This window comes from Thunnus albacares, chromosome 3, assembly GCF_914725855.1.
Source record: "Thunnus albacares chromosome 3, fThuAlb1.1, whole genome shotgun sequence".
NCBI classification, from domain to species: Eukaryota; Metazoa; Chordata; class Actinopteri; order Scombriformes; family Scombridae; genus Thunnus; species Thunnus albacares.
This window is the reverse complement of record NC_058108.1, coordinates 27,040,113-27,052,771: the sequence shown is the minus strand read 5'-3', so window position 1 is coordinate 27,052,771 and position 12,659 is coordinate 27,040,113. Positions and strand designations below refer to the sequence as shown.

The window sequence follows — 12,659 nt, the reverse complement described above, 5'->3', positions numbered from 1 at the left end:
CTGGATTTTTTGTCAGCGCCACCTACCGGCCGCGCTGGGTTATTTTTCCTAGGAGGGCGAAGTCATGACCAGCCCTACTCTACCTCTGATTGGCTTACCCTGATATTCTTACCCTAATCCTAACCAATCTCACTCCTCCCAACCAACGGAGGGAACGAGTACTAGCCAATCAGAGGCAGAGTACGGCGGGTCATGACTTCGCCATCCTAGGCAAAAGAAAAATCGACCCGGAGCGTTTCTTCTTCCTCTTCTTTGTGTTTTTACGGCAGTTGGCTTCCTTTATGTTGCATTACTGCCTCCCTCTGGATTTAATCGTCCACTGTTGTCCAAATCTGCTAGAGTCTAAATCTATATATCATTTTTTTCCCTCCACCGTGTCTCCACACTTGAGCAGATCTTTAACCCTGGCCTCCACTCGTCCTAGCCTCCGTAGCCCTGTAAGCATTGCCCTTCTTTCCTCTTCCTATTTCCCGCATGAAATCAGGACGTCCTCTACACTGAGTACAATGGTCAGTTGGGTGTTTTCCTGTGATAGAAAAAAGTGTATAATTCAGGTTGCTGTGACCATTTCTTAATCTGTGTATAATTACTTGTTCTTTCCTGTTGATTACACTATTTCTTACCACTCTTTTATTTTGTGTTTCATGTAAGTGTCTTCCGTTTGTTGCACTATCCCAATGCTATTGCCATTGTTTGATTATTTCCCTCCAAACTATGATTTTACCCTCTGAGAAAGTAAATCAAGAATAAGATAATACAAATCTACGGAAGCCGAGAACAGCCATGTTTGCAATTTTTAATTTTTTTTTAATGCTGTTATCTCAAGATCATGAGCTAATTTAGCTCGTTATCTCAAGAAAACAAAAGGCCCATTTCTTGAGAAAATGAGATAATTTATAACAAAATTTATGTGGCGCTCATTCTCATTTGTTCCTTCCTGTCTTCTCCTCTCCACGTCTCCCTCACATGGATAGCTCAACTATTTAGATCAAGCACAAGACACCTTCAGGTGGCTCTTAAAGACAGATCTGTCATATGTTGGGTTCTTGTTCCCTCTCTCCACCCCACTGTCCTTTTTCTCGTTAAGTCTAATGAAATGAAAATGCTTGAAAGGTATTGTTTGGTACTTCTTCTACATGAAACATATCATCATATTATGACCAGGAGTTAATCAAACTACCATTTGGCCGTGACACAGATGTCATTAATAAAGGTGCTGTTAATAAAAATGGGTACTCCTTGATCTGACATTTTTAGCTTAAATCAGTTGTTACGGTTGTCAAGACGCCACCTATGCATGCTGGCTAGGGATGTGCCTGAATACAAATACGTTATTCGGCAAAGCACAAATAGTGTATTTTTTACGCATATTTATTTCATAAAAGTATTTTTAAAATTATTTGTTTTCAGGAAGAAAAAAAAAACATGTCAAATACATCGCTATCTCAGTCTCTCTCCTCTGCTCTGCTGTTACGTCTATCAGCAGGTCTCAATGAGGGGAGTCACATCCACCTGCTACATGACGCACATTTCTTAATTTGGACATCCCCAGAGATAAAGCTGAGCTACTGACTGTTCCCCTTTTCCTTTCCACAAAGTTAGATTGTAAAAATAGGCAATAAATGAAAAGTGCAAAGCAATAGTCACCTTTGAAATTCTTCCCTACACGTTACACAGTGTGCTTTCTCTGTGTTATTGGTGTATAAATAGGTAGAGGTCTGTCTGCAATGAGGTGATGATTCAAGTTTTAGCTCAGTAGTCAGTGTAGTCGTCTATGATCTGGGAGACTCCAGTTCAAGACCTGGTGTGGGGACCTCCTTTGTAATGTAGTTTATTCATGAACACTTACTGTAACACTTTAATTTTCTAAAATTAAATGCGTAATAACAAAAACAGGATTTTTAAGCCTCTTTCCACTTTTATTTGAATACAAACACAAATACAAATAATTTTGCTGCCTCAACAAATACAGATACCAATACAAATACTGGACTCTCTGCACATCCCTAATGCTGACATGGCACCCCTGATCCCTGATAAACATTATAAGTAATGAGAGAAAACAACCTTTTGTTTTCTTGTGATAATGGGATGATTATCTCGTTATCTTGAGATAACAGCTTGTTTTTATAACTAAATAATTAACATGTGATCTCAAGATAACAGCATCTAAAAAAATAACTGCAAACACGGCCGTCCTTGGCTTCTGTACAATTGTCCTATAACCCCTGAAAACTTTATGTTCAAGATAAGCGATTCCAAAAATATCTAACATCTTTTTGTTGTTGTTGTTGTTGTTTTAACAGATAATAATGCCCAGTATTTTGATGCAAAGAACATAATTATAAATAATTATGCTGCAATTGTGGCCTTCTGTATTGTAGCAAAATATTGTATTGTTGGAGCTAAACATTGAGCATAGGCCAAAGTTTCCTGCCTCATGTACCAGACCATGTTTGACTAACGGAGTACATTGATTAATGGTTATCCAATCCTTCAATGCCAAAAAGATGTGGTCTATCTAGTAAAAAAGGGTTGTTTGGTTTGCTATTCTGTAGCACAGTAACCTGTAACAATAATCCTGGTCAGGTCAAACATTCTCCCTGTATGTTTTGTTGTAATTATTGAGTCTTATTTATTCCAAAAACACTTATTGACTTTTGGGACTTTAGAGATCAGCCTCTTGCACAATTTGTTCATATTAGGCAATACACAGGCATCAGTAATTTTGGCTCAGCTATCAAGGTGAGCGAAAAGACAAATGGGGACAAGTACTAGTGCCAGTGCACGATGCGGAGTAAATAAATTGTCCACATATGGATCAAAATAAACATAAATGTGAAGGTCTGATAAGAACTCTGCCACGATAACTCTGTTTTGATGTCCTATTGCTGAAAATAGACTACATAGTTCTTTCAGTTAGTTTTAGAAAATACAGCTCCACCTGAGATCATTTAATCTTGGTCATCTCTGCAAAAGCAGGCACAGGGCCAGTCTATTAAATGTAAATAACTTTTCTATTAAATATATAATAAGTATAACTATACAGTGTAACCCTGAGATATTGGTGAGGAAAATAAAATAAAAACATATTTTAACTGCAAATCCCTCTTGACAAATCACCAAACAACTACAGCTACAGTCAAGGTCATTTGTGTAAAAGAGATATTTAAATCAAATGTTTGAAAAATAAATGACAGAGGTCAATCAAGGCCTGAGGGAAAGCATGTACTTTCTTTAATGAAGAGTGTATTTTTTTTCTACACCAGATGAAGGTACTGAATAAAAAAGAGTCTATAAGAAAAGAATTTTTAGTTTTATTATTTATTAACATACTCTTTTATGCATACTGGAATGTGTTCAAGTGCCTTTTAGAAGTGCGTAGAGGATCACCATATTGTTCAATTACTGGTAGTCACTTTATGGAGAGAATATTGATGGACTGCACTTTGTTGCTTATAAAACAAATTAATGTTTGCCATGCTGGCATTTAATTTGTTTAAAAGGTCCACTGTGTAGCCAAATCACAGATTAATCTAGAAGCTGTTCATTTTAATATAAAGTAAATACGTGTGTGTATGTGTGTGTGTGTGTGTGTGTGTGTGTGTGTGTGACCCTGTCTCTCTATCTTTGTGTGGACAAATTTTAGTTCAAAACCACTGTAGTTAGGACATTCCTGCCTTGTGAGGACATTTTCACCATCCCTCACAACTTCAAAGACCTGTTTGAGGGTTCACACTTACTTTTAAGGTTAAGGTTAGAATTTGGTTTAGGCTAGGGTTAGGGGTAAGGGTTAGGCATTTAGTTATGATGATTCAGGTTACGATAAGGGGCTAGGGAATGCATTGCGTCAATGAGTGTCCTCACATCTATAGAAAGGCAAACATTTGTGGGTGTCTCCATAAGAATATAACGTTCTGTCCTAGAAATTACGTTACGTGATAAGTCAAACTAGACACCCTGTATGGATTGCAATGTATTCCAATATAACTGTTTTGTAATAAATGCTACTTTTGTGAAACTGGAACTAATGATTTTTGATGAGTGCTGACATTGAGTCACTGAGATGTTAAATATATTACATATATTCAAATAAGGTGGACAAAATAGTAGAAAAACCTTTCAGTATGATGCAATCCAGTATACACCACCACCACAATATTATGTAATTGAGTCAACACACAAACAACCACAGTAGAAATGGCGACTAAAAGTGAACTTCATAGTATTTATTGAAGGACAGACAGGTTTTTCTATATTTCTGGACACTCAGTATATGACAAAATATTTCAGCGCTAGTTTTTTCATACACATATTTACTTTCTTGATATTTTTCTTTGTACCAAGTGCTTTTGTTTCATCTGCACATTACAAAAAAAAAATAAAATTCTGGCCATATCGCATTAGAGGAAGTACCAGAGCATGTTGCTAGTATCCTTTGGGTGCAAAATAATACCGGCCAATTAAGTTTGACAAATAAAAATATATTTGGCAAAGAAAAAATATTTCTTTAGTGGTCAAAACAACACTGAAGAAGAAAAGGACTAGCAAAGCATGCTCACATCACACCAAGACACACCATGAAGTCAGACATCAGCAGTTTAAACAGACCACAAGCATGTTACTCTTTAAGCATCTCCAAGTCCACCAAACTGTTTCACCCCAGTCTGCTGTCCACCGGCTGTGATGCGGCTCAGGGGAATGAGCTTCATTGTGGTTTCTTTCAAGGAGTACCAGCGGTTGTGCCATGTGACCCAAATGATGCCGTTGTCGAAGCCATATTCACCGGCGTCCTTCTCTGTGTACCTTCCACCTGGATGAAGCAAAAACAGAAAATATTTACTAATGTGTACATGCATGAATAACACTTTTTTCTTTAGGTTTGTGGGTTGATGGTAATAAGTTAATAAAGACAATGATTTTGGTACTTTAAACTGAGCTAATTTTGCACCAATCATACAAATAAACATTAGTTAAAGGGCTTAACCCCAGTTTTAGTCAAGTCTTACCCTGGTAGTATTTGCCATTCAAGTGGGCAGCATGACATCTGTTCATCCACCAGCCGGAGCCATCCTGCTTTGCACAGTTGCCGTCATACTTGTCGTTGTCCCTGTCATGGGTACTGAACTGCATGCCATTGTGAGATGTGTAGAACTTGTCACTGGGGTCGTCTCCAAAGTCAAAACCATCAAAAGCATCTCCAGCATCACCGCCAAAGTAGTAGCCGTAGGTCAGACGGTACTGGTCGGCCTCTGGCCCGACTCTGAACATGGTGTAGTCAGCATATCTGGAGAGAGGGGGCCACAGAGGAGGATTTAGAGTTAGTTTTGCTGAGTCATCTTTTTCTTCTTCAAAGGTAACCTCATCATCAGGGCCATGTTTGCCTTGTCAGTGAGTCCCTTTGCTCAGCGCTTACATAATCTGTTATCGTGTCTGCAAGTTTGTACCTTTTGTTGCCCTCCCAGTCAACAAGCTCTATCCTCAGCACAGTCGGGATGGTCGAACCAGTGGTCAGCAGATGCATTTTCTCATTGCCGAGCCAGAACTCTGTGGTGTCATCTGGGGAGAGATAACCAAAGCCCTCCTTGTACTGGGTCCAGTCCTTGTGGAAGTCCACACTGCCGTCACGTCTCTGTGGACACAGAAAAAGTGATCAGAGTCATAATTTCTCAAGGCAGAGAATGAGATTGATTCTTCTTTCAACAGTTCGTTAGTCAACAAAACATTTCTTAAATCCTAATAGATTTTAATTCCAATTTTAAGAGTTGCTCGCTAAGGGACTGTATGAAAATTGTTAGTAGGGGACGGTGGTCAGAAATCATGTCTTTTTACTTTAATCGAAGGGAGGGTAGTCTGAGTTTTTTTGGGGGGGATAGCAGGGCAGGAGAGGGTATTTTACATTTCTCTGACTATATTTTATGTCAACTTTCCTTTGTCAAATTTATCAGGTAATCTTTTTTGAACAGTCCCTAATCAGTATTACCAGTTATTTGCTTTCAGGAATGGTGATCTACTTCTTACACAAACACTTTGCAGGAATCAATGAGTGTAAGATGAAAACATTAAACAGGCAGTTAAAATGATGCATACCCTCTGTATTACTGTGAAACCACGTCCAAAGTTGTCAATCTCACAGTATACCAGGAACTCTTCAGTAGCTTTTGCTGGTTTCACATAGTAAAGACCACTGACGGTGGCACCTTTGTTAGCAATATCCTGGCAATCTAATAAAAAAAGAGGAGAAAAAGAAAAGGGTAAGTTCAACAATATTAAAATATTTCATATTATATGAATTCTGACAAAAATCACCAGATATATTTCTGATTTTAGTTTTATTTATGTTTCTTTTAATTATGTTCACTTTTTTTTTAATTGTAAAGTTTAAGAAAAAGGTAAGTTTAGGAAAGAGTCATGTGAAATGAGGTCACAGCAAATTACAGCTGGAATAAATCTGTTTACTTTTCGTATCGATTTTAGGCTCTAACTAAACACTGAATGAGGACAAATGTTGTTCAGATGAGGCATGATTGAGAAACTTCTTGTGAAAAGGGAATGGCCTGAGGGTCACAGCTTTTTTTTTTTTTTTTTTTACCTGATCCTTTGGTGGGCTGAATCTCAACAGAGTCTTTGCAGGGCTCACTACATCTCTGCTGCAGCTGAATGGAGAGTTGTTTCAAATCTGCCATTCGCCTCTCATTGGATGAAATTAAATTCTGAAGTTCACTGGAAAGAGGGAAATTATTATGAGCTGTATCCTATCATTCATTTTTAGTTTTATTTTTTTTACACAAAATACTAAAGCTCAGAGATATTTTACAAAATGAGATGGGGAAAAAAAGAAACAGAAAATAGAAAAAAAAGAAATGTCCTGGAAACATATGTGGGTGGCAAATAGCACTATAATCTGTGTTCAGTCCTAACTGTGTAGGCGAAGATGGCGGTGTGCATTGATCTGAGGGTGTAGGTGGTTGTTGCCAGTTGGAGGAGCAAAGAGAAATATGAACAGTGGTGGAAGAAGTATCAAAAGTAAAATTACTCACTGTCCTCTTTTAGAGTGCTATTTTATATATTATATTAAGAATAATTTTAGTATGTTTCACATTAAGGCTGGACAAAGTGGAGCCAAGTTTATATTTTACACACTAATCCAAAACAATTTATCACAAATTATAAAATGTTCATATGCTGTGGGTGGAAAATGTAATCTGCAAAGCAACTAGTGACTATAGTTGTCAAATAAATGTAGAGTAGAACATAAAATGCAAATACTCCTGTAGCTCAAAACCTTACACAAGTATACTTAAATAAATATGCTTATTTTCTTTCCACCACTGGACATGAAGGGGCCAAGTCATGAAAATCAAATCATTATAACGGCATAATTTCAGTGCTAATGGTAACTTACAATATTTGCTGCTCCTGTGTAATGATGGTCTTTTCAAATCGAAGGACATCTTCTAGAATACCCGATGACCTTTTGTAGTACGGGTCTGAAATAAAAAGTCAGTTTCAGTGGTGGACTTGTTGTTTTCAAAGTTACTTCCCCTGGTTTAACAATCCTTTCAATATAGCAACAAAAGTCTGTGCTTATGTCAATTTATTCATGAGCACATTTAAAAACAACGCACTTTGATCAAAGTGCTTTACAGATCATTAAAAGAAAAATAAATTGGTAAATAATTAACAGACAAAATTAAAGCAGTTATCTAGCCATATTAATAATGAGTAAAACACAATCAAATCAAATTGAATTTGTTACCTGGCTGGGTACTCTTTTGAGGTGAAGTAGTAGAATCTTTCATGTAGGTAACTGTTTCTTCTGTCCCCTGTGTCAGATTGGCAATTGTTTCCAAATCCTTTTGCATCTTGTCCAAATCTCGACTCACTCCTGGTATATATCTCTGCATGTAATCAGCCACTCCACATGTAGTTGGACAGTACTTTCCCTGAATACAGACAGAGCATATGAAAAACATCAATTATAGTGTTTTCTCTGATGTACACACAGCAAAAAGATGTCAGGTCACTGTTTATAACTGCATACTTACAAAGCCGTCGTTTGGGTTGCATACTGCAATGCTGTCTCCTCTGGGTTGCTGCACAAAAAACAACACAAAACTTATTGGTTGGTTGTTGTTCAGCGTAACTGCATCAGTATAATATTCAGCTAAAGTTGGTGACTTACTGCTGATGAGAAGGAGAAAAGTAACAGAAGTCCTCCTGCCGTTGCCAGAAGTGATGAAGCCATGTTGCTTTTGCCACCAGTTGTGGTCTTGTCTTCTTGGAGAATGATGATCTGCTCGACTTTGTTGGATATTTATCTGAACAAGGTCCTCAGTTCACTATTTGATAAGAGGTTCATATGCAAACATCCCACTCACCGTGTTGTGACAAAACTGTGACTCAAATGTCCAAAAATGGTCATTGCCGGGATTTGACGGGGTCAGTAACTAGCTGCTGTTTGTGACTTTCCCATGCACTCCATATTTGCATTTAACTCAGTGACGGTAAGTATGACAAAGAGAGTTGAGAGAAATGATGATTCAGTGCTTGATGACATTGACTTGGGTCACCATGAGATAAAAATCAAAGACAAATGACAGTATGAGTCATTCCTTAAAGACAAAATGTAATTATAACATGTCCCTGTAAAATATTAACATTGTTCACAACACAAAGTAGCCATGTAAAATACTTGTTTTGGATTAGTTAGCAGGTGTTAGTTAAAATCTTTTAAGAGGACATCTCAAACATTTATGCCAATGTGAAAAAAAACAGAAGATGTCAAGAATGACAAAAATAAAAATAGTCATAGAAGTCAAAACATGATATATGACGTCATTTTGTTTGACTTGTTAAATCAAAAATATGAGGTAGTCAATACAATGATGTTCTAAGTCAGCCATTTTACTTTTTGAAATACTATTTTAGCAGCAATGATTTGGATGGCACCAACAAATGAAGCTGTCCTGCTGATAGGGACTTGAGATCAGAAAGCGCTTCTATGTGTGGCTATGTGGAGAGCAATCACAGATTATATATTTTGTTGTTTAATTTGGAGAACATGTTGGTATGTTTGTACTTAAGCCTGTTTACGCCAGGAAAAAAAGAGAAAAAAAGATGAAAATCTAGGAACCATGCATAAAATGTATTATTATTAATAATAATAAAGTGAATGACAGTTTTGACTCATAACTTTGAGTATTTTTATTTTTTATCATTCCCAACTCTGTTTTTTATCTGCTCTGGCAGAATTGCGCCTCCATACAACATGCAATTCTAAATAAAAGTGCACAGTACAGTATATCAAACTGCAGGTAACCATAGCAACATTACCCACTAATTAAGATGTCGCTGGTGAAACGGACCCAGCCATGGGTGAAACTGGCAACAGACAAACTTTAAAAAAGGCTTTTTAACAGGCTGTCTTTGAGGATTGGCCATCACCATGCAATTCAAAGGTGTATATTAAATTAACTTAAATTAAATTAAAATAACTTGACTCAGGTCAAGAAACAGGCTTTACAGGACACAACAGTTCAGCTAAAAATAAAATACAATATTATTCACACTTTCTTACTTTTTCCCTGAAGTGTCTACTACACAAGTGGTTCTCAAACTTTTTCATGTCAAGGACCCCTAAACTGACATAAATTAGACCACAGACCCCAATTTGATAAGATTTTGTTTCAGGGTCCCCATCTGATAAGATTTTTGCTTTTAGATGTTTTATTACAGAAAGTGCCCATGATCCAAATAGTCAAATATTCTGTCATTGTCTTACTTATGGGTAGAATTACAGAGAAAGTAAATTATTCCCCTTTTTGCTGGGGACCCCCTGGAACCCCTTCAAGGACCCCTAGGGGTCCCCGGACCCTACTTTGAGAACCACTGCACTAGACTACCACTAGGTGTTGACCTCTGCACTGGAAGGTAAAACCACTAGTGGGAGTGGAACCACAACAAACCAAACATACTATGTGATCAGTGAGCACACCTTCAGATGACAAACTTTTTAAGAATAATGCATTTAATTTACTAAAGAAGTTTGTAGGCTACCTCTCCGACACTGTAGTTCTGGTTGAGGGAAAACTTTAGTGCAATTATGAGGAAAAATAATTGAGATAAACTTGAATGTTTTCCATGACATTTTCTGTGAGATGCTGTGGGAAAATATATTTCCAGAAGTGTCTTCAAGAAGCTAAATCTAACTTTTAACTATACTGAAACATAATTGGATTGCAACTGATTACTGATAAAGTAAGAAAAGTGTGTAGATGTGTCTCTGTTGTTGTTGTGGAACATAAAGTACAGAGTATGTCACTGATGGACCGGACTTTGTAGTCTCAAATAAATATATTACACCTTTATAAAATTGCTGTTAATGGGCAGTTCTGTATTTCATAAACAGAGGAGCATTAATGATTTACCTCTTATATTCTGGGAAAAAAAAATCTTCTGATTTACTTTTCCGAGAAAACAAAGCAGCTTTTTCTCAGGCTTAATTTGTAAGGAGCACACGTGCAGCTGAGCTAGTGTTGACTGAACTGGAGCCAAACACACTGGTGCAAGACAGTTGATCAATAAAAGAGAGTACAGAAAGTGAATTTTCATCAGTGTTCCCCCATTTTACATGAAAAACATATCAGACAATGATGCCTGATTATGATCTTCTTCATCAGCTCCTAAACATGCTGGATGAAAAATTGAATAAATCCATGTTTCTATATTTCAAATATGTGGAAACCCAACCAACTAACAACAGGCAAGCACCTTGTTTGTAATTGATGGTGGTTTATATTCCAAGTGGTATTTTAGTGTTTTTATGTAGATGAGCATTTTGTTCCACTCAATCCATCTCTCTCAATAATCTAATTAGGCGGATTATGTTAATCAGCAGTACTTACAAATGCATTTTTCTCCAAGGGTTTATGATATTTGCCAAAATTCAAGAAGCCTCTGAAGTGGAAAATTAAACACAACAACTCTCTGAGGACACTGAACATAGAGGAGATCCTCTCTGTGTTTTTGTTGGACTTTGGGGCTTTAGTAACCTTTTGTAGATTTTACATCCTACAGTATTTAAAAAATAAGTTATGGTGTGTACTTTTAGGCTGATTCTTGGAGTTTTTGAATAGATATATTTAAATTTGACCACTTTTAGGTCAATAAATAAATAAAAGATTCAGTATTTTCCATTAAGAATACCTTTTACAAAAAGTATAACTGAACTGTTGAATAAATAAATACAAATAATTTACTTGATTTATCACTATTTGGACTATTTCTAAAATCCTGGCAATGTTGCCCATCAATCATTCAAAATCAAGCAGTCAAAGTGAAACAATAAAGTCAAAATAAAACATTAAATTAAGGACAACAAAGAGCTCAATACATACTTTGCTTGAATCTCGTTGCACTCACATACAGTACAAAGTACAGTATGATGGACCTTAGATTAACAAGAATAAGTGAGTACAGCCTTTCTAGATCCTTAGTTTATCATGTTAGCATACTAACACTTGATAATTAGGACTAAACACAAACCACAGCCCAGGTTGATGTGAATGTTATTGGTTTCCCAAAGTATTAGACAATATAAAATTATATACAACTTATGAACTTACTCTGGATGATGATGATGATGATGATGATGATGATGATGATTACTTTCAACGACATGGTGGTGATGGAGGTAGAGTCGTTGCCATGAACATTCATGTCCCTGTCAGCATGAATTGTAATAATTATGGTGATTCTTTAACATTTTATCTGGCGCCATCATCAGGTCAAAATGTCAGTTTGTCCAATAGTTTAGTTTATAAGCAAATATCTGCAAAACTAATAACAATCCTATCAGTGTCAGCTGTACTTTGTGTTTAGTGCCAATTAACAGATGTTTGGCACAATATAATTGTCAGCAACAAGTGGCTAACAATTGTTACTAACAATTTTTAGCCACTCTAGGGGGGCTCTAGACTCACAACCTCAGTTTTTCTGAGACACAGACTGCGGCCAGGGTCAGGGAATCAGTAGACACACAATCAAGTATCAATTGTTAACAAAGAGCTGAATACAAAAGGCATTATTTGCCTGAATCTGATTGCACTGACACACAATACAGTGACAAAAAAGCAGCTCAGATAATCAGGAGGGCTGTTCTACAAGTGTAGTGCAGCAGAGCAGAAGGCTTGATCCCCCATGATGGTGCGGAGCTTAGTACTGGGCACCCAGGGGAGCAAGCTGCTGGCAGCTCTGAGAGTGCGGATGGAGATTTGTGGTGTGATCAGTTCCTGTAGATAGAGAGGTGCATGTCCGTGGATGGACTTATGTATGAGTAGCATATGTTTGTGTTTTTGCACTTTCATCAGGATCCTGGCAGTGCTGTTCTGCCAGGGATCCCTGTGAAGAGCGCATTGCAGTAGTCCAGGCCTGGTTGAGCACAAACTGGAGGAAATTTGTGCTTTATCTCCTTTAGACAGTTGCTGAGGCATGACATAGCTGCAGAAGGGCTTGGGCAGTTTTGATGTACAGCTGGGTATCATCAGTATAACAATAAAAAGACACCCCATATCTGCTGATGACACATCCAAGGTGGAGCATGTAGAGAGTAAACAGGATGAGACCGAGAACCGATCCTTGTGGAACACCACAGATGG

The 12,659-nt window shown here is 37.3% G+C and overlaps 1 protein-coding gene across 1 annotated transcript; it reads right to left on the bottom strand.

Moving 5' to 3' along the window:
• Positions 1-4,208: 4,208 nt before the first annotated feature.
• fgg (fibrinogen gamma chain) lies at positions 4,209-8,315 on the bottom strand. The gene is made up of 9 exons (XM_044345629.1): positions 8,186-8,315; positions 8,049-8,096; positions 7,760-7,946; positions 7,406-7,490; positions 6,593-6,723; positions 6,091-6,224; positions 5,448-5,632; positions 5,010-5,287; positions 4,209-4,813 (listed from the first exon to the last, which is right to left on the bottom strand). Exons 1-9 carry the CDS (start codon positions 8,246-8,248, stop codon positions 4,629-4,631), a joined length of 1,296 nt encoding a protein of 431 aa, XP_044201564.1. The 5' UTR covers positions 8,249-8,315; the 3' UTR covers positions 4,209-4,628.
• Between the last annotated feature and the right edge of the window lie 4,344 nt (positions 8,316-12,659).

Excerpts from the sequence above, each read along its gene's own strand:
- fgg (XM_044345629.1), bottom strand. The coding sequence starts at position 8,248 with ATGGCTTCATCACTTCTGGCAACGGCAGGAGGACTTCTGTTACTTTTC. Across the intron at positions 7,947-8,048 it reads GCAACCCAAACGACGGCTTT|GGAAAGTACTGTCCAACTAC; the intron begins GTAAGTATGCAG and ends GTCTGTATTCAG. Across the intron at positions 6,724-7,405 it reads ACACAGGAGCAGCAAATATT|TGAACTTCAGAATTTAATTT; the intron begins GTAAGTTACCAT and ends CCCTCTTTCCAG.